We start from the raw sequence: 22,884 nt of genomic DNA, 5'->3' as shown, positions 1-22,884 counted from the left end.
CAGAGAAAGGACATGCGTGCCTTAGAGGCGGTTCAATGAAGATTCACTAGATTGATCCCTGGGGTGAGAGGGTTGCCCTATAAGGAGAGATTGAGTAGATTGGGCCTATACTGGGGTTTAGAAGAATGAGAGGTGATCGCATTGAAACATATGATTCTGATGGGGATTGACAGCGTAGATGCTGAGAGGTTGTTTCCCCTGGCTGGAGAGTCTAGAACAAGGGGGCATAGTCTCAGGATAAGGGGTCGGCCATTTAAGACAGATGAGGAATTTCTTCACTCAGAGGGTTGTGAATCTTTGGAATTCTCTTCCCGAAAGGGTTGTGGATGCTGAGTCGTTGAGTAAATTCAGGGCTGAGATATATAGATTTTTGGACGAGAGGGGAATCGAGGGATATGGGGATCGGTTGGGAAAGTGGAGTTGAGGTCTTGATCTTATTGAATGGTGGAGCAGGCTCGAAGGGTCGTATGGCCTACTCCTGCTCCTAATTCTTAAGTTCTACCAACAACCTGCACCAAACACGAGGCACGCTCCCCAATCCTAGCTTCATCTCACCCCCTTGGAGGAGACGGTGTTTACCATTCTTGGCAGGGGCATGGCTGAGCCCTTGGCCAGCGACGGGGCTGAAAGGATATAAGATGCTGGTATCCTCGTACGTTATCCTTCTCATATGCACCTCTTGCTTTCCTGTCCTCCCCTCACCACAACTCCACCCTTGAGCCTTCCTCATTTCACACACCCAAGAAATGCAGCCTGCCCAGTCAGTGGTTGACCAAGAAGAGGGAGAGGAAAGTGAAGAAGAAGAAACGCAATCACTTGATTTCACGCTCCCAGCCACCAGCTCCGCAAGGTCAACCTGCAAGGCCATTTGCAGTGTCGCCCACTGAAAGTCGGCAGCTTTCCACCAGCCATGTTGCAGTCACTGGGGCAGCACAACGTGACAGCAGTAGGATAGGCAAAGGCACACGCAAGACAGTCACTAAGGGAATGCATAAGGGTGATTAGTTGATTTCTTGATGTCCTATTGGATGGATAGATGTATAAAGTTGGATTGGAAAGTTTGCTTTGTGGTGGCTTTTATTTCAGCATTGTGGCCAAGAGGGTGCCGTGATAGTCAATAACAGAGGGAAGGTAAGGTGTGGGACAAATGTTGAAAAGGGAATTGGGGTTGTAGTCACTGGTGTACTGCAGGTGGTTGATTCCATCCTGGATATCCCAGCCAGAAAGGGGCTATCTGGGTTGCATCCTTCCTTCTGCTTCCTCCTCTTCTGCGTCGGCGTCTTCCCTCTGCGAGTGGGTGCTGGCAATCTGAAATAAAAGCAGAAAATGCTGGAAATACTCAGCAGGTCAGGCAGCATCTCGACCTGAGACGTGAACTCTATTTCTCTCTCCATGGATGCTGCCTGACCTGAGTATTTCCAACTTTTGCTGTCTTCTCAGAGGTCTTCCTTTACCATCCAAGGCCTTGCAAGCATCCAGCAGCACTCCCTGCATACTTTAAAAACTTTTAACATCTATTGCACCAAGCTACTACTTCATAAAATATTTTTTAAATCCAGTCCAAAAGCTTAAATGCAAACTTACCTGAAAGATGTGTGTGTCCCTTAAGTGCTGACAGCGTCTCTGTCAGTCTGCTGCACGCTTGCTTTTCAGAGCAAGCTTAGGATCCAGCGCTAAACTCAGCGCAAAGGTCCAAGTTCGCAGAGCATAGCGTTAAGCCACCGTTGTACGTTGACTGACGTCACGCTCTCCCGATTTGCATGTCCAGGGCCAGCGCTATGGCCCTCACCAAAATGACGGCCACCGAGTCCCGTGCCAGAGGTGGTCGTTAGAGCGGCAGCCGCCTTTTTTTTCAGGATTTCGGCGCTAGTGGGTGGCAGTAAATCGCCGAATTTCTGGGCCCTAAAGCTCTTTGTAGACCATTTAGATATGAGGTGGTGCATGAATGATGCGAATCTCAATTCAATACATGCAATTTGAATTCACTGTCGGAACAAAAGCCTATGGAGAATTCCCCGATAGTTAATCAGTTCAAAAGCCTCTGAAGTCAGACCTGTCGATCATCCATGATTAAAGACAGAATGGTGTGAACTATTGCACAGAATGCTGATCAGTTGCTCACACATTCTCTGGTTTCCAAGGACTGCTAATGCTTTGGCCATGTACACTTTAATTACCACAAGAAGAAAACCCTAGCCTCCTGATTAATTTCAGATCAATCAACCTGGCCTGGTTCCATAGACAATTCATCTTCGAACTTCATTTAGTATTTTGGTAGCAACTGACATTTTACTTCTAGCTATATCAGAACTATGTGACATCATGTACAGAAACATCTCTATTTTATCACCTCATTGCCCTCAGAGTTCAGTCCTTGTGAGCTCTGCCTCAGGATTCTTCACTCGCCTTTTTATGTGAACATTTATTAGATTACCTACTGTAGATGTTCGTTCTTTAGCTATAGTTCACCCTAGACATTGAAAACTCCCTCTTTATCGAAACTTATAATGCTTGGTACTTAATTTTCTGTCCATTTCTACTTATTGAATCCTCTTGGTCCTTTTGCCCCCACCGCCGTAAAAAAGAACTGACTTGCATAATGAGTTTGAGGTATTGTATACAGTAGAGGAGACCACATACTTGTATGGTTCCAAACTCTCTCAAGGGCAGTGATCCAGTGAATGTTTCATCCCACTCTTATTTGAATGGTGGCCTTTCTATTGAGGTGGAGGCTTAACTTTGTTTGAAGCCGAGAAAGATTATGCCTGATAATTAATGATCTTCCAGCTGAGAGCTTTTGAGATGTTGTCCAGTAACTGCAAGTGTAAATTTACTGGATATCCAATGATGTAAGAAAACTACTAGGCACTTGGTCTAAGCATTAAACAAAGCTTTAATCAACTGTTTTACAACATGGAGGTCTAGTTGTGTCCTTCACTAGTTCCTGTTAAGAATGTCCTGCGCAAGCTGGGCCCGTACCCGAGTATTTATACTCTCCCTGGACAGCGCCACCCGTAGGCTGCTCAGTATTATTTCATAAGTCTTTCTTTCATGAATGACTGATTCATGTCATCCAACCTGTTCCTTTTGGAGCTATTGTTATCCCCAAACTCGGGGGAAATACAGGGAAAAATATATTGTGTATTTTTGCAGAAATTTATGCATGGCTGATGTATAGTGTAATGGGAATCTCACTTGAACATGAACATAATTGAGTTGGGATTTAAATTTGCAGTCACTGTTAAGAAAATCATTCAGAAACGACTGAATGCTGCCTTAAATTTTGGACCGCTCTAAGACTGTACCAGAGAGGACATTCTGGCTGTGGAGGGATTATAACAAAGAACGAGCAAATTGATAAATGGAATTGGGCACTTGAACAATGAGTAAAGACTAAGGATTCTAGGGATGTTTTCATTGAAAGTGAGGTGGCCTAGAGTTGAACTCTAGTGTTTGTGATATTAAAGGAAATAAATAAACTGGTTCCTCGAGCAATGTTCAATATTAATACAAACAAGGGAGAATAGATTCAACCTAACATGAGAAAAGGTGAATATACAATAAGATATGCTGCAACTGCTTCATGCAGAGGGTGGTATAATATCCCACAAAGGAAGAAAGTAGAATTGAGGGATATTATAGACTTTCAGAATTATTTTGTCAAACATGGCGATTGAAAGTTATGAAAGCTAAAGTGGAGTTTGAAGACTGCGATCAATGAAAAAAAGACTTGCATTTCTATAGTGCCTTTCACGAACGCCAGACATCCCAAAGCGCTTTCTGAATTGTAGTCACTGTTGTAATGTAGGAAACATGGCAGCCAATTTGAGCACAGCAAGCTCCCACAAACAGCAATGTGATAATGACCAAATAACCTGTTTTAGATGTTGATTGAGGGATAAATATTGAGGAATAACTCCCCTGCTCTTTTTTGAAATAGTGCCATAGGATCTTTTACGTCCACCTGAGAGAGATGACGGTGCCTCGATTTAACGTCTCATCTGAAAGATGACACCTCTGACAGTGTAGCACTCCCTTAGTACTGCACTGGCGTGTCGGCCTAGATTTTTGTGGACTGGTCCATTGAATGGGGCAGATCACTGATGGGCTTTTCTCACCCTTTTCATAATTATGACCTAGCAATTTTCTGCATTTCATGAGGATAACTTTTTTAATTACTAAAAGCAGAATGCTGTATGTGGAAGAATCTCCTTATGACATTAAGATCTAATAACTCAAATGTCAATAAGCAAATGGGCTATATTCCTGCCAAATACCTCTGGAGCAGGGGAAGCTCTAGAGACAAGACGGACTTCACCTGAACCAGACAGGTAGCAGTGTCCTTGCGAAGAGGGTAATATGGGAGCGGGGAAAGATTTAAGCTGATAAGGCAGTGGTAGGAGCAAACCAAGCAGATCCAGAAAGAGAGATAATAAAGAATTATGATGGTAGGAAAGCTACAGAAGCTAGATGTTGTGGTACTGAGCAGGGGCTGGTAACTGACAGGTTGAGTGTATGCACTGATAAGACAGGCAAGTGTGCAGAGTACAAGGATATGACCACATAGAGAAATAATGGCAAAATGAGCAAACACTTCACCATAGTGAGTGAAGGAAGTGGGATGCTTCGAAGTTCTATAAATGAATGCTAGGAACTTTAGGAATGAATTGGAGATCTGAAAGCCATTACTGGTGAGGGAACCTATACTATTCCAGGCATTGCAGAGACCTAGTTCAGTAATGACACTGGTTAAGTAAATGCACAGGGATATAGATCCATATATGCTATATATTTCATGAGTGCTCACTCTCTGAGTGTGTGTGTCTGTGGCAGAGAAATATATGTGATCAGGGCATCTGTTGCCCTTGATAGACATATGAATAATTACTTTTCAAAGAATCTTTGTACAACTTTCGTTGCGCTTCTAATAGAATAGGGGCACTGTGTCTACTCGAGCCTTAGCTTGGTTCAAGAATCCACTCTTTCTGTTTCCTCCACTAGTTAAATGACTAGAAATAAGAATATTTATTACTTGATGTAATAGATCGTAACAATCTGAAGTGTATACATTGACACATTGGATAGGATAATGCTTAAATAATATAGGTAAATTAACTTGAATCCCCAAAGATTCACAAGGTTGCAGAAGCAATAGAGGTGGGTTTTCTATACCAACTCATCTTCTAAAAGTCTGTGGCAAAGACATCATTAGTGGGTGACCTTCCTACCGGCGGTGCCTTAATTGCTGTTTTAGTCTCGTGATAACTGAATTACAGTTTCCAAAGCTGTGTAGTCTTTTAGATCAGCCTGAGGTAGTGCAACCTCTAAGAACTTATCACTACTTGAATCTGATGGGTTTTGCTCAGACATTCTAATTTATATATAAATCTTTGTATGTATCTTTATAGAGCCTTTCATGTCAAATTTGAATATGTGGAAGGGCTTTACACAATTCAATACTTTTTGAAGTACAGTTTTAAAAAAATGACGGCAGGGAGGGGGAAAGCAATGGCAAAAAATGTGGCTGCCGCAGAATGAGTGACTAGAGCCCTCTCAATGCCACAGGAAAGGCCCTATAAATGAAAATAATGGATGGCAGTGGGAATTTTTCCCCTAATTTTTTCAAGAATTTTCTCCCACTCTTCTCCCAAAGCATTGGCTCTTGATGGGGTGCCTACCTTGCCCGATGACCATTCCTGGCCCGAGTGTTAGCCATTTATTCCAACACTGGGGAGCGGGGAGGTGAAATTACAGCTAAGCCCCACTCTGTTCTCACCCGAGGTCCTCACGCATGCACTTTCCAGCAGGTGTCACTGGCCATCAAGGGCAGAAAACCTGGCTGATCTTTGAAGAGCTTTAGTTTAAACTCTTGTGTAGACACCCAGAGAGGATGTACGAGGGGACAACCGTAAAGTTAATATGAAAGCCTTTCTTTTGCTGAGGAGTGCTGTTTGGTCTCTCCAATGTCTTCAGTGTTGAAGATTCTGAAGTCCCACTTGGGCTTGATATGTCTGAATATTATCTATTGTTTGACTTTTTAATACATTTTCTGCTCCATCCTTGTGAAATGATTTTCATTCCTTAAAATTTAAATATGTATCTAAGTTTTAGCTTTGATTTCTTTGTGTTTCTTTGAGATTCAGCTTAATCTCGCCACTGAAGTTCTCTACATCACTAGAGTTTGCAAATTGTAATTTTACTTTCACTGGTTCACTAATCATCCACTAGGCTTACTTGCGCCTGTTCAGTTTTCATTCCTACAGATATGATCATGCTGAGCCGTAACATTCAAAATGCTAAATACAGTCTAAGACGTGCTTTAATAGTCCTCAAAGAATCTCGGAACCAAACAATGTGAAATGCAAATCAGCTTCCTTTATTGCAGAGAGAGATCAGCTCTCAAAATAGAAACATGGAGTTAGAACTTAATAACGCTGCAGCAGGTTATTCTGACAAGGCAGTTCTACTTATTAGAGTATTTGTGTAGGAGACACACTTTAGTTTATCCAGTTTTGGCAATTTTCACAAAATCCAAATAGTAAATACGGAACTGCCAAATCTTTACATGTAGTTTAACATAAGAACATAAGACGTAGGAGCAGGAGTAGATCATTTGGCCCCTCGAGCCTGCTCCGCCATTCAATAAGATCATGGCTGATCTGATCTTGGCCTCAACTCCACTTCCCTGCCTGCTCCCCATAACCCTTGACTCCCTTACCATTCAAAAATCTCTCCATCTCCACCTTAAAATATATTCAATGACCCAGCCTTCTCAGCTCTCTGGGGAAGAGAATTCCAAAAATTCACGACCCTCTGAGAGAAGAAATTCCTCATTTCCGATTTAAAAGGGTGCCCCCTTATTCTGAAATTATGCCCCCTAGTTCTAGATTCCCCCACGAGGGGAAACATCCTCTCTGCATCTACCCTGTCAAGCCCCTTCGGTGCCTTAAACAAAACTGGAAAAGAACATTAATTGGATTCGATTCCAGGATCTTCAACCAGGTGTGCTTTGTGTTGAATTTGTCATTGTGCAGAACAATGTTGGATAAATGTCACCATAAACCAGAGAAGTTACACAGAAGGAAGCTATTCAGTTCATCGTGGCTTTTTGCTGGAACACTGCAAAACTAATCCCACTGTTCCATTTTTTCCCCCCCCATAGTCCTCTACCTTCCTTCAGTTTTCACTTAAAATCCAATAGTCTCCGCCTCAACTACTCACTGTGGCAATGCACTCCATGCTCCAACAATCCTCTGTGTAAAGACATTTCTCTTGGTCTCTCCCCTCACTCTGCATGATAGTTGTAAATCGAATATCCCTGGTTGATATTAGTTCCTCACTACCCATGACCAAATCATTTGTTTATGTGGAAATCAAGCAAAGCCCCTGCAGCCCACCACTAGCTACATCCTACCAATGCAAAAAAAAAAAAAAATTCATTTGACTCCTGCTGAGATTTCTTTTCTTCAGCCATCCCTCTATCCTTGCCACCACTTCACCTTTAATACTGCCAGATGTATATCTTTATAAGTCTCTGCTATCACATTTTATCAAATACTTTTTGAAAGTTCAAGTACATCACATCCACTGTATTCCCTTTGTCTGTCCACTCGGTACTTTTCTCGTACGACTTGATTAAATTAGTAAAGCATGAGCTTCCCTTTACAAATTATTGTTGGCCATACCTTTTGTTGTTACTAATGTTATCCCTTATATTGGTCCCTAGCAGTTTCTGTTGCTGATGTGAGACTTGTCTTTTTCTAAACAATGAGGTAACATTTGTCTCCTTCCAATTCTTTGGTACAATTCCTTCGAGGAGACACGTGAGATTGCCGCAAATTCTAGAATTGGGGGGCTGAGCTCAATTCGAAGAGAGAAAGTGCAACTACTTTACACGGGAGGTGAACATGTGGAATTTTTGCTCAGTGAGATAAATAGTGTGGAAAAGCTTGAGGGGGAATTGGATAGATATTTGAGGGCTATTAGGTTTTGGGACTGGCCAAAGACTGGTGAGTCTTTTCTATGTCCTTATTGCAGAAGAATTTTGGTTGGCACCTCTGCTATTTACTCTCAAACCTCCCTCGATATCCTGGGGTGTAGACTGACCAAGTCGACATATAATTACATCATGAAAGCGTGCCATTCAACCCAACCAGTCCCTGTTGGTCTTTATGTTCCTCAAGCAGTAGTCCTAATCTCATGTGCTCACACCATTCCTATATCCCTCTTTTCAGCAACCACCTATCCAACCATAAACGTTGACATGCCCTCTGCTTCAATCACTAACTTCGACAATGCATTCCACAACTTTGCAACCCTCTGTTTAAATTTTTTTTAATGTTTCTCCTGCTCTCTGCCCTAAATCTCTCGCATTCAATCTTATATCTATGTCCCCTCATTCTAGACTCTTCAATATGTGGAAACAATCGGTTTCTATCTTATCTCCTCCCATCCCTTCATATCAAATTGCCTCTGATCTGATAAAAACAGCCCCTTTTTTTTTAAATAGCAAAGTGCTGGAAACACTCAGCAGGTCAAGCAGCATCGAGGAGAGAGAGTCAACTGTTCAGGTCAAACCCTTCATCAGAACTGGAAAAGGTTAGGGAAGAGAGATTTTTAAGCAGGGGTAGGGAGGAGGGGAGGAAAGAACAAAGGGAAGGTCTGTGATAGGATGGAAGGCAGGAGAGATTAAAAGACAAAAGGGATGATAGTGCAAGGCAAAAGGAGAGGTAATGAGACAAGTTAAGAAACAAAAGATGGCACTGGATTGATGTGTGCATGATGGTGGCAGCAACATTAACAGCTACCATGTGAGGAAACAAGAGAAAAAAATATAAAGAAATACAGGGGCCAATTTATAGTCTGAAATTGTTGAACTCGATGTTGAGGCCAGAAGGCTGTAAAGTGCCTAATCGAAAGATGAGGTGCTGTTCCTCGAGCTTACGTTGAGCTTCATTGGAACAGTGTAAGAGGCCGAGGACAGAGAGGTCAGAGTGGGAGTGTAGGGATGAATTAAAGTGACAGGTGACCGGAAGCTCGGGGTCACACTTGCGGACTGAACGGCGGTGTTCCACAAAGCGGTCACCCAATCTGCATTTGGTCTCCCCAATGTAGAGGAGACCGCATCGTGAGCAGCGAATAGTAAGTCGCTGTTTCACCGGAAAGGACTGTTCGGGGCCCTGGACGGTGGAAAGGGAGTAGGTAAAAGGGCAAGTGTTGCATCTCCTGTGCTTGCATGGGAAGGTGCCAGGGGAAGGGGTGTTGGAGGTAATAGAGGAGTGGACCAGGGTGTCGCGGAGGGAGTGGTCCCTTCGGAATGCTGAAAGGGGGGATAGGGGAAGATGTGTTTCGTGGTGGGATCACGCTGGAGGTCCCAGAAATGGTGGAGGATGATGCGTTGAATGTGAAGGCTGGTGGGGTGAAAGGTGAGGACAAGGAGAACCCTATCGTGGTTCTGGGAGGGAGGGAGGGGAAGGGGTGAGAGCAGAAGTGCGGGAAATGGAACGGACATGGTCGAGGGCCATGTCAGCCACGGTAGAGGGGAATCCTCGGTTGAGGAAAAAAGAAGACATACTTTTTTTTTTAGTCTGTCTTCATATTTGGTGACTTTAAGTCCCATTAACCGTTTTAATGCCTTTAAGAAATGAGGGGACAAAATTAGAGGAGGGACAAATTTGCAGTGCAATTTAAAAACTGAACTCCCAAAAGTAACACCATATAAATCCTATGTTTTATAATTGGAACATATAAAGTGAAACTTCAGCAGATTCTGGCCTTGGGGAATGCGAGGATTCACTGGAACACAATGGTAAATCTTTGGAGGTTAGATTTGTATACAGACTACTTAATCAAGCACTCATGAGGTCGAAACCTTGAAAAGATGTGCCAGTATTGAGAAAATGTGGTATCAAATATAAATGTAACTACTCCGCATTAGTCACAGCAACAATGGAAGCATATCCAGCAAATCTAGCATGTTTGGTGAACTTAGCTTTTTTCTTTTGTAATTGCCCCTTTTTCTTCACTTTTGTTTTGTCTTCTCGGACTTCCAAGAAAAGTGCAAGTTAATCCTATCTTTTGTTTTGGTAAAGGAATATTAATAGTGATCAAAAAACTAATCTTTTATGTCCAGTATAGATATCCAATAAATCAGTGGCCTAACTCAAGTACAAGTTCATTGTTGGTTGCAAATGTTTTACAGGTTATGGCCTAGCTGAAGTAGATCAAGATGCTGAGTGGACAGATGTACAAAAGAAGATAATGCCATGGAAGAATAGCATCCCAGACCAAGATCTGGAACTGATCTATCAGGAAAGAGCCACAAAGTTTGGAAAATCATCTAACCGCAGCCTGATTATCGTGGCATCACTTATTGATAAGCCTACTAACTTGGGCGGTAAGCAATGTTTCAAGTTTTAAAGGTATTTTTACCTGCTGAATTTCAGTGCGGGCTTGCTTCCTACATCCATTTTACTACTTTGGCACATTCATTTTTATGCGTATGTAATGATGGAGGTGAAACAAATGAGGAAGAAGGTTAAATTACCTACCAAGTCCTCCCCTTCCACCTACCCATGGGTTAGTTTTTCCTGATCTGTGGTGCTTAGAATTTTTTTTTGCTTTTTTTTCATCCTTTGTATCATTAACGCTTTGGTGCTCACGCCTGCAAAAGACCTGGGTAACAATACCAGAATGTAGAAGGCAGAACCGCATGTTTAGGAGCTATTGTTTGGCCCCATTCAGATGAAGGCTCAATCTTTTGCAAATGGAGATGCACCAGATTCAAAGAACAAGGAGGACCATACCATATATATGGGGGATCCACTTGAGGTTCTTATCTCAAGTATGTCGGAGAAAGCACTGCTGTTCCATGGTTGATGCTTCTTCCATTGGCGGTAGGTATGGCACACAAGTACATATGTGCCGTAACTCCATCTTCCAAGAGAACTCTCCATGCCTGTATGCTAATAGTTGAAACTCGTGGCCATTTGATCTTAGTCAAAAAATACTAATTTTCATCAGTAAAGTGCACAACACTAGTGGAGCAAAAACAGCATTAATGTGAAATAAATCAGACTTTTTTAAAGATGAGGATGACATTCATCACAGTTCATTAAACAATGTCGCTTACACAATATTTAATTTATCGTGGCAGTCAGTAGTTTTAATAGTGGTTAGTTTGACTTGGGCTTCTCAACCAAACCACAATACTTAGAGACAGGAAGATATCAATAAATTGGTCAGGTGGGCAGAACAGTGGCAAATGGAATTCAATCCAGAGAAATGTGAGGTAATGCATTTGGGGAGGGCTAACAAGGAAAGGGAATACACATTAAATGGTAGGACACCGAGTAGTGTAGAGGAACAAAGGGACCTTGGAGTGCATGTCCACAGATCCCTGAAGGTAGCAGGCCAGGTAGATAAGGTGGTTAAGAAGGCATACGGAATGCTTGCCTTTATTAACCGTGGCATAGAATACAAGAGCAGGGGGGTTATGCTTCAACTGTATAAAACACTGGTTAGGCCTCCGCTAGAGTACTGCGTGCAGTTCTGGTCGCCACATTATAGGAAAGATGTGATTGCACTAGAGAGGGTACAGAGGAGATTTACAAGGATGTTGCTGGGAGTAGAGAATCTTAGCTATGAGGAAAGACTGGATAGGCTGGGTCTGTTTTCCTTGGAACAGAGGAGGCTGAGGGGAGACCTTATTGAGGTGTATAAAATTATGAGGGGCATAGATAAAGTGGATAGAAAGGACCTATTTCCCTTAGCAGAGGGGTCAAAAACCAGGGGGCACAGATTTAAAGTAATTGGGGGAAGGTTTAGAGGGGATTTGAGGGGAAATTTCTTCACCCAGAGGGTTGTGGGGGTCTGGAACTCACTGCCTGAAAGGGTGGTAGAGGCAGGAACCCTAACCACATTTAAAAAGTACTTGGATGTGCACTTGGGATGCTCTAACCTGCAGGGCTACGGACCAAGAGCTGGGAAGTGGGATTAGGCTGGATAGCTCTTTGTTGGCCGGCGCGGACACGATGGGCCGAAATGGCCTCCTTCCGTGCTGTAACTTTCTATGATAATCGAAGGGGGATATTACTTTCTCATTAATTCCCTATTATCGTAGAAATTTCACTCATTGTGCCTGTGCTGTTGCTAGCTGCATACTGTAACAATCTACTATAATCCCATTTTTCTCATTTTCCCATGTATCCTTTAATATTTTTCTTCGTGCCTAGTTCTCTCTCAAACGCCATGATTCATTAGCCACTTGCGGTAATGTACACCATATTCTAAAAACCTTTTCTTCATTTTGTCCTCCCCATTTAGGACTGATTCTCAGTTTGTGTCCCACTTCTCGTTTAAGAAAGCAAAAGTGGAAAGAAAAGTAAGCAAAAATAGAAATAGATTAATGTAACCTGTATTCCCAAGGGGCAGGAATGTCATGGGGGAGTGCCTTTTGTTCAATGTACTCCCTATAGACTTTCTTTCCCCTTGGGAATAAAAATTACATTAATTTATATCTATTTTGCTTACTTTTCGTCCCACTTTTTGTTTTCTTAAACAACCTTTCAGAATGGTGTTAAAAGTCCGATTAAAAGGCAAATGCTAAATCCATTCAGGAGGGGGTAGGGTTCTAGTATCCGTCATGTTTGTCCGCAGACACGCTCACCCCTGCCCACCTTGCCAAGTGAAGTGCCCCAGCAGTACGAACGGGGCTGCTTCTTGCCGCCTCAAACCTGGATTCTGGGTTTTGAGTCCGAGCATAAACACCGTGTGGAAAAAGTCAGTCAAAAAGAGGTGGCAAGTGAGATTACTGCAAGATCTAGAAATCTAAGGGAGATGCTGAATAAACAGAGGCCAGAGACTGAGCAGCTTATGACTATATGGGAACTGTTTCTACAGTTTGAACTACAATAATTATATTTTGTTTATTTTTTTGAGATTATTTTGGTAGTATGTCATTTGTTGGTATAATTAAAAAGGCATGCAGCCATTACTAAAGTATATATGTGTATTATATTTCACTTTTAACTAGTCTTTTTCCTTGTGCCCCAAGCTCCTGTAATGAGTTACTACTCCCAGATATGAAATAAGCAACAAAATTAAGCCTTGTATGTTAAATCACTACATTTTTAGATTGAGTAAGACTTATTTCAGATTATATAACACACAACAATAAAAATCATAGTGTGCTATTTCTGGGTGAAAACATGATGTGTTCTTGCTGCAGCTGGCAATTCTTCATTGAAACGCTTGTAAAAGGTTCTGAATTGAATTTCCAGGCTTCATTATGTTCTGCCACAGTTCAGTTAGCTTTTAATTTATCAGATTTAATATTACGTGCTCTCTATTGAGTTTAATTCTGATAACTGGCTTTGCCTTCCTAAAAATTTTCAGTATTAACTTACCTTTGCGGTTCTGGAAGTTTTTGAGATGATTGCTTTGTTGTAGTGAGGGGATGTATATATTTGAAATCTTTACAGGACTGCAGTATTATTTCTGCACTAGAGTGAACAATGTGTAGTTTATTCAAATGGTTTTTTGAATTACGATATGCTTTTGATGGCTCTGTGCTTTTCTATAATTATGCTTTATAGTTCATTTACAGGAATTGTCTTTGCTGATCTTTACCGGAAAGTCCTGACCATCTTAAAATCTGAAAAGGGCTTCACTCAATAGGCTTATCTATTTAGCTTTGACCTCCTTGAAAATTGTATGGGGTTTTAGTTACATTTATTTCAACAATTGTTCCTCTTCCTTATCCCCCTAATTAAGTGTTAGGTGTTTTTATTTTATTATGAAAATATGGCCTGCATTGTTTTCTTCAAATGTGTCTTCATAAGTGTCCTATTGTGAGTGGTTTCAATCTTTTAAGTCACACATGTCACCCTGGTCAACATTTTTCATTCTCTGCTCTCAGCCATCATTGTGCTTAGTGTAAGGTTACAATACCTTGAACATTGAAAATGCCTTCACATTCTAGAATATTGCCCCAATGGCTCCGCGGATTTTTAAAAAAAATATTCGTTTTTTTTAATGGGATGTGGCCGCCGCTGGCAAGGCCAGCATTTATTGCCCATCCCTAATTGCCCTTGAGAAGGTGGTGGCGAGCCGCCGCCTTGAACTGCTGCAGTCCGTTTTTCCATTGAGTAGCTGAGCCATGCTCACTAGAAATGTCAAGATTTCGTTATTTTTTTCTGTGCTGGGTTAGCTGATGCCAGCCTAGCCAGTGGTAGGAACGCTACAATGGTCCTTGCCGTCCCTTAGTTATGCAGGTGAAAATTGGCGATGGTTCCAGTTTCTTATCCCTGTGGAAAGATGGTGTTGTGAATTTTGGTGTCGGCGGTGATGGTCCATGTAATGGAATAGAAACATAAACATAGAAGATAGGAGCAGGAGTAGGCCATTTGGCCCCTCGAGCCTGCTCCGCCGTTCAATGAGATCATGGCTGATCATCCAATGGCCCACTGACGTTCACAGTCAAAGCTCATGCTTACATCATGGCCACTTACTGGGTGCCTGTAGAACAAAAGAAGTGATGGCTTGAGAAGCGGTAAGGAAAATTTGACATGGAGATAAAAATGCTCAACTCTTGGAGCACATCTATAATGATGTGCATTTTTTTCTACACCAAATATGAGTTAGCCAACCTCAGTTGAAAATTCATACAAGAAAATTGTATTTTTAAAGGTAGAATTCAAAGTTAAGTAGGTTTTTTATTCAGCTTTGAGAAGCCACGTGGCAACTGTCAGGAAATCTTGGCAGTCGCCATGCTGCTGCTGCTGCTATTAAAAATCCATGTTGGTTGCCTTCATGCAATATATTTGCATGTATTTCTCTCGCATCGCCACGGAAAGTTCAATACTCCTAAAGTGCCGCGATATTTCAATACCTGTGCTTTATTTAGATATAGTAAAGTTTTTTGAAAGTTTCTTTTTCTTCCTATGGAATCCCTCTATTGAGCTGAATTTTCTTCCACCTTGATTACAAAGTAATTGTACAAGTAGCAATTGTAGCGTTTCCATTGTCATTGTTATTGTGGTATACGGCTTTTCCCCCATTGTTTAGGTCTGCCATCCCATATACTAACAGTGGTTAAGAGGAGGGAAAGGAGACCTGCTCCCATGGCTCTGTCACACTTGAACTGTGCACAAATAACTGCCTGGTAACTACTTGCCCCTCCTCCCAGCCATGGAGAACATGTGCCCTCTGTTTACTCTCTCCTCAGAAGGTTGTGGGTTCGAGGCCCAATCCAGAAACTTGAGCACAAAAATCTAGGCTGACACTCCAGCGCAGGACGGAAGGAGTGTTGCACTGTCAGAGGTGCCGTCTTTCAGATGAGGCATTAAACTGAGGCCCTGTCTGCCCCCTCGGGTGGATGTGAAAGATCCCATGGCACTATTTCGAAGAAGAGCAGGGGAGTTCTTCTCGGTGACCTGGCCAATATTTATCCCTCAAACAACACCACTAAAACCGATGATCTGGTTATTATTACATTGGTGCTTGTGGGACCTTCCTGTGGGCAAATTGGCTGCTGCAGTTCTGGCGTTACAACAGTGACTACACTTCAAAAGTACTTCATTGGCTGTAAAACACTTTGGAGCGTCCTGAGGTTGTGAAAAGCGCTAGATAAATGCAAGTTCGTTCGTTCTTTCTTTCCTCACACAGCATGCTTAAGATCAGGAACTCAGTGGAGTGAGGGATCAAATTCTGCTCTGTGGCACCATGTGTTGGTGCTTCAGTACATTGTGCCACCCTTCCAAATGTCATTTTGTGCAGGTCTGAAATAATTTGAGAACTGTTTGTTAGCCTTCATGAAATTTTGAATTTAATGCAAACAACCTGGTTTTCTTTTTTAGTTTCGCAACACATTCTGCTTATCTTGAGTGAAAATGCTGAGAGATTTTATTTTTGATGCACATTCATAGAATCATAGACTGGTTGCGGCACAGAAGGAGGCCATTCGGCCACCGAGCCCATGCCGGCGCTCTGCAAGAGCACCTCAGCTAGTCCCACTCCCCCGCCCCTTCCCTGTAGCCCTACAAAAATGTTTCCTTCAGGTACTTTTGAAATTCCCTTTTGAAAGCCACAATTGAATCTGCCTCCACCACCCGTTCAGGCAGTGAATTCCAGATCCTAACCACTCGCTGCATAAAAAGGTTTCCCCTGATGTCGCCTTTGGTTCTTCTGCCAATCACCTTGAATCTGTGTCCTCTGGTTCTCGACCCTTCCGCCAATGGGAACAGTTTCTCTCTATCTACTCTGTCCAGACCCCTCGTGATTTTGAACACTTCTATCAAATCCCCTCTCAACCTTCTCTGCTCTAAGGAGAACTACCCCAGCTTCTCTAGTCTATCCACGTAACTGAAGTCCCTCATCCCTGGAACCATTCTGGTAAACCTTTACTGTACCCTCGCTAAAGCTTTCACATCCTTCCTAAAGTGCAGTGCCCAGAATTGGACACAATACTCCAGTTGAGACCGAACCAGTGTTTTATAAAGGTTCATCATAACTTCCTTGCTTTTGTACTCTGCCTCTATTTATGAAGCCCAGCATCCCATAAGACTTTTCAACCGCTTTCTCAACCTGCCCTGCCATCTTCAACGATTTGTGCACATATACCCCCAGGTCTCTCTTCATGCACTCCCTTTAGAATTGTACCCTTTAGTTTATATTGCCTCTCCTTCTTCCTACCAAAATGTATCACTTCGCACTTTTCTGCATTAAATTTCATCTGCCACGTGTCCGCCCATTCCACCAGCCTGTCTATGTCTTCTTGAAGTCTATCACTACCTTCCTCACTGTTCACTATACTTCCAAGTTTTGTGTCATCTGCAAATTTTGAAGTTGTGCCCTGTACACCCACATCCAAGTCATTAATATATATCAAGAAAAGCAGTGGTCCTAGTACCGACCCCTGGGGAACACCACTGTATACCTTCCTCCAATCCGAAAAACAACTGTTCACCACTACTCTCTGTTTCCTGTCACTTACCCAGTTTTGTATCCATGCTGCCACTGTCCCTTTTATTGCATGGGCTTCAACTTTGCTGGCAAGCCCATTATGTGGCACCTTATCAAATGCCTTTTAGGAGTCCATGTACATCACATCAACTGCATTACCCTCCTCAACCCTCTCTGTTACCTCATCAAAAAACTCGATCAAGTTAGTTAAACACGATTTGCCTTTTAACAAATCCGTGCTGGCTTTCTTTAATTAATCCATACTTGTCCAAGTGACTGTTAATTTTGTCCCGGATTATTGTTTCTAAAAGCTTCCCCACTACTGAGGATAAACTGACTGAGCTGTAGTTGCTGGGTTTATCCTTGCACCCTTTTTTGAACAAGGGTGTAACATTTGCAGTTCTCCAGTCCTCTGGCACCAGCGCCATATCCAAGGAAGATTAGAAGATTATGGCCAGTACCTCCGCAATTTCCACCTTTACTTCCCTCAGCATCTTAGGATGCATCCCATCCGATCCTGGTGACTTATCTACTTTAAGTATAGCCAGCTTTTCTAGTACTTCCTCCTCATCAATTTTTATCCCATCCAGTATCTCAATTACCTCCTCTTTCACCATGACTTTGGCAGCATCTTCTTCCTTGGTAAAGACAGATGCAAAGTACTCATTTAGTATCTCAGCCATGCCCTCTGCCTCCATGCGTAGGTCTCCATTTTGGTCCCTAATTGGTCCCACCACTCCTCTTGATACCTGTTTACTATTTATATGCCTATAGAAGACTTTTGGATTCCCTTTTCTGTTAGCTGCCAATCTATTCTCATATTTGCCCCTCTTATTTCCTTTTTCACTTCCCCTCTGAACATTCTATCTTCAGCCTGGTTCTCACTGGTATTCTCAACCTGACATCTGTCATACGCCTCCTTTTTCTGCTTCAGCTTACTCTCTATCTCTTTCATCATCTAGGGAACTCCTACCTTTCCCCCATGTGAGAATGTATCTCGACTGTACCCAAACCATCTCCCCTTTAAAGGCAGCCCATTGTCCGATTTACAGTTTTGCCTGCCAATCTTTGATTCCAATTTACCCAGGCCAGATCCATTCTCAACCTACTGAAATTGGCCTTCCTCCAATTAAGTATTTTTACTCTAGATTGCTTCCTGTTCTTTTCCATAGCTAATCTAAACCTTATGATACTATGATCACTGTTCCCTAAATGTCCCCCTACTCACACTTGCTCTACTTGACCCACCTCATTCCCCAGAGCCAGATCCAGCAATGCCTCCTTCCTTGTTGGGCCGGAAACGTACTGATCAAGAAAGTTCTCCTGAACGCACTTCAGAAATTCTTCCCCCTCTCTGCCCTTTACACTATTACTATCCCAGTCTATATTAGGATAGTTGAAGTCCCCCATTATCACTACTCTATATTTCTTGCACCTCTCTAACTTCCCTGCAAATTGCTCCTCTATATCCTTCCCATGAGTTGGCGGCCTATAGAATACACCTAGTAGTGTAATGACACCTCTGTTGTTTCTCAACTCTAACCAAATAGATTCTGTCCTTGACCCCTCCAGGACATCCTTTCTCTCCAGCACTGTAATATTCTCCTTGCCCAACATTGCCACCCCACCTCCTTTCTTTCCTTCCCTATCTTTCCTCAACACCTTGCATTCAGAAATATTTAAAACCCAATCCTGCCCTTTTTTGAGCCAGGTCTCTGTTATCACCATGACATCATATTCCCATGTGGCTATTTGCTCCTGCAGATCACCAACCTTATTTACCTCACTTCGTGCATTCACACACATGCACTGTAAACCTATCTTGGACCTTGTATTCTCTTAGTCTGACCCCACCTAATACCGTACTGTTTCTTACTCTAGTGCTATCCGTCTCTCCCAATCCATTGTGCACTTTGTTTCTCCTTTCTAATGCTACATCCTGGTGTCCATCCCCCTGCCAAATTAGTTTAAACCCTCCCCAACAGCACTAGCAACTCTTTCTCCCCCCCCCCCCCCCCCACCCCAAACGAGGACATTGGTCCCAGCTCTGTTGAGGTGTAACCCGTCCGGTCTGTACAGGTCCCACCTCCCCCAGAACTGGTCCCAATGTCCCAGGAATCTAAAGCCCACCCTCTTGCACCATCTCTCCAGCCATCTGCTCTATCCTCCTATTTCTATACTCACTAGCTCGTGGCACCGGGAGTAATCCGGCTGCGGCTGCAGAAACGCCTGTCTTTCCGCCTAACTATTGAATCTCCTATCACTATTGCTTTCCCGATCTTCCTACCCCACCCGCCCCCTGTACAGCCAGAGCCTCCCGTGGTGCTATGGACTTTGCTCTGGCTGTACTCCCCAGAGGAACCATTGCCCTCAATACAATTCAATAGAGGGGAACTGAAAGCAGTTAATTAGATTTCCCCTATGCTTCAGGTGCTCATTATTTTGGTTCAGTTTTGTCTTTAATGACCTGACAGTTGATGTGTGTCTCTTCCAGGTTTGTGTCGGACAAGTGAGATATTTGGGGCTTCTGCACTGGTTGTGAGCAACATGCATTGTGTGAACGACAAGCAGTTTCAGGCCCTCAGTGTGTCTGCTGAACAGTGGCTACCAGTCATTGAGGTGGGTGCAAGGTTCTATGTTTGCCCTTTTCTTTGGTTTCAAAGATCAGAAATGAAAAGGTGAAAGAGTGGTTCTATACTGCAAAACTCTAGGCAAGGAAATGGACTTGAGCTGTAAGCAGTCTGGTTATCCCTGCAAGAGCATTTGTAAAACCTTGCCTCTTCAAGGTGCAGGTACAATGTAGGGATTCATAGGATCTGATCAACTCCTCATCTAAGGTTTGGGAGATGCACTTCAGAGCCCTCTGTTGTCAACTAAGAAGGTCGTAACTTACAGTAGTTTGGAGAATATCCAAGTTACTTTGTCCGGCTGAAATGGCAGACTAACTGAGTGGAATCGCAAAGAAATGGGTCTCATGGTTTCAGCTTTGTACTGAGGCCTGTGTAGGGAATATGGGAGTCTGATATAGGAGCTTTCAATGAAAGGGAAGGTGACAGTCTGCATTGGGTGGCAGTAAGGATTTAGGTTTGATTTATATTCCTGTGTGTGTATGACCCTTGGAAGGTTCTATTTTCAAATAAGCTTAATGTGACCATCTAATAAGACTGTAAGCTTTATTGAGCTTTGTTATATTCGGATTTTAAAAAATGGTGTCAGAATTTTTTTTGGTTCTATTTCAGGCTTTCTAGAAAAGCCAATAATTAAAGTATCTATAGAACTGACATATACAATAAGATACATTACTAGGGCTATATTGAGTATCTTTACTGGTTAAAATTAATGTTTAAATTTAAATTGCTGTTGTTTACTTGTGGCATTTAAAGAATTGTGGCACTTTGCTATCATCCAAAATGTGAATGTTTAATGGATCAAGTAATTGAGCTAATTATATATATTTTTTAATGCAATAATATTGGCTTCCTGAAGAGTAATAGGGCTTGTATTATAATTCTGTTTTTTTAAACTCTAGTTTATATGTGGAGATATATATATGCTTTTTAACAAAAAAACCACAGACTGTGACCAACCCCTTTTAAAAATTTGCTGTAGGATAAGTAGTTATATGATGGATTTGTTTTAATAGAAATTAGTAAAACCTCCAGCGTGCAGTGTTTTTTTAAAAGCCCCATGGTAAAACTCAATGATGCATTATAGATTTCAAATGATTAGCTATGGGCTTTATGGCTCCATATTACTGCCACTTTATCTTGTAATGCTGGAAGGTGCAGTATGTGAACGTGAAATGGGTTCCATTTCAAATCCAAAAGCAAACAGCTTAGCTGGAGATATGATATTTTAAAAGTGATTAGTAAAGTTCTCTGTAAATCTGGTGGCGTGGGGGTGGGAATTAGTAAAATTGCCAGACACCTGCACATTCTATTTTTGCATCCATAAACATGAATAGCTAATGATGTAGACATTATGGCATTCCTGGCACTTACCAGCATCTCTTTCAGGAAGCCCCACGCTGACCTGCGTTCTCGAGGCTCGCTCTTGACCTGACTCTGACGATTTTAAATATTGATTGATGCAATAGGGCTGATTTCTTTGGAGTGAGAGGTTGGCATAACTGATGCCTGAAAAGAGCAACAGACAAGCGAGCAGTCAAACAATGTAAATCAGCCGCAGGGTGCATTTCGTTTTGGCATGCATGTCTGGCAGCTGGTGTGAAAGTGGAGTTGGGTTTGTAAGAGTGTAGGATTATATCCTGGTACCGATATTAAAATCCTGTTGTTTTTGAGTGGAAATGTTAAACAAGAAGCTCCTTCATGAGAAGTGTTACTATTGGGTACTTGCGGTCTGTCAGCAACATTTGAGTGACATTTATGTTCAGCAAATGTGATGCAAAGTGTGGTAAGTGAATCAAGCAACACGTAAACCAGAATTGAAATGTTAAATAAAAATTTTAATTTAGACGATTTGTGACAAATGCAATATTTATTTCCCTTATTTTTGATGGAAATTGAAGGGTAGATTGGATAAATGAAATGCCCAGACTTGTAAGTCATGTGTTGCAACCCTGCTTAAGAGTCTTCACTTCTTCGAAGATAGCAATCTTTATTACATGCCCTGGATAACTCGCTGTTCTTTTTATCTATTTCTGGGAGGCGCCAGGGCCACTATTTGTAGCTTGCTTCATTTCCTACCTTTTGGCTCAGTAACTTGCATTTAGTTCATTCTGCAATGTCCAGCCTCTGTTACAATTTCTGCCTGAGAGATAGCGTCCTTTTTGTGTTAATGGCTACTGGCACACTGAGATAGATGTTCGCTCTCTGATTCCCACAGGAAATCTATCCTTGAGCCAGTCTTGTGTGGAATGCTGTTAATATTGTTTAGATCTGTTCTTTATACTCCATTTTCTGCTAGTCTAATACAACTGGAGAAATCTTGGACTCCCCTATATATCATGCTGCTTCCCTGACTTACTCTAACAGCATGAGGATCACTTGATTTACTTATGTTATGGAAATAAAACGGTGGTGAAAGTCATTTTGAAATCTAGCAGCAATAAAGTTGCAAGTAAACATGTTATTTATTAAAATTTTAAACAGAAAATGCTGCAAATACTCAGCAGGTCAAACAGCATCAGTGAAGAGAAAATGCTGGAAATCAATGTTATTTATTGATTTGCTTATTGTTCACTTTAATTTCTAAAATTCCAGTTTGTTTCAACGTCTTGGTTGGGTGACTTTGCTTTTTAAGAGAACAAGTCAGAAGTAAGGAGAAACCTTTTTTGCACGTAAATGGTTCCCTGCCATCAAACTTCCCCCACGACCTCTACAATAACAAAGTGGAAGGAAAGCTACTGGACTGTCACTTGGTCAAATGTTAGGGAAATATCGGCACAGTTACTAGTGTCTTCTGTGTTTGTCTTTTATGTCTTAAAACTGCTAGTTGGTTCCAACCAGGCACATTCCCCTGGTGTGATTTAATGAAGTTCAAATCCACTGGCCTAAATGAGGAAATGTTTCACACAGCCCATAATTCTCATTCACAATGTCAATCAAATCACATCAGAGGGATAGAAACATAGAAGATAGGAGTAGGCCATTCGGCCCCTTGAGCCTGCTCTGCCATTCAATAAGATCATGGCTGATCATCCAAACTCAATACCCTGTCCCTGCCTTCTCCCCATATCCCTTGATCCCTTTAACCTTAAGAAATATATCTAACTCCTTCTTGAATATATTTAATGAATTGGCCTCAACTGCCTTCTGTGGTAGAGAATTCCACAGGTTCACCACTCTCTGGGTGAAGAAATTCCTCCTCCTCTCAGTCCTAAATGGCTTACCCCTCATCTTTAGACTGTGGCCCCTGGTTCTGGACTCCCCCGCCATCAGGAACATCCTTCCTGCATCTAGT

At 42.2% G+C, this 22,884-nt stretch overlaps 1 protein-coding gene across 2 annotated transcripts in view; it reads left to right on the top strand.

The window, feature by feature from the left end:
• The window catches only part of tarbp1 (TAR (HIV-1) RNA binding protein 1), a 260,477-nt gene that overhangs the window by 156,937 nt on the left and 80,656 nt on the right, over positions 1-22,884 (top strand). For both annotated transcript variants that reach the window (XM_085979767.1, XM_085979769.1), the window contains exons 27-28: positions 10,202-10,396; positions 19,457-19,581. In XM_085979767.1, coding sequence (XP_085835893.1) covers positions 10,202-10,396; positions 19,457-19,581 — 320 coding nt within the window. The remainder of the gene's footprint in view (positions 1-10,201; positions 10,397-19,456; positions 19,582-22,884) is intronic.

The sequence above is a fragment of the Somniosus microcephalus genome, chromosome 3 (genome assembly GCF_052327205.1).
Source record: "Somniosus microcephalus isolate GS21.2 chromosome 3, FLI_Smic_1.0, whole genome shotgun sequence".
In the NCBI taxonomy this organism is placed as follows: Eukaryota; Metazoa; Chordata; class Chondrichthyes; order Squaliformes; family Somniosidae; genus Somniosus; species Somniosus microcephalus.
Note: the sequence above shows the minus strand (reverse complement) of the source record. Positions and strands in the feature narration are given on the sequence as shown.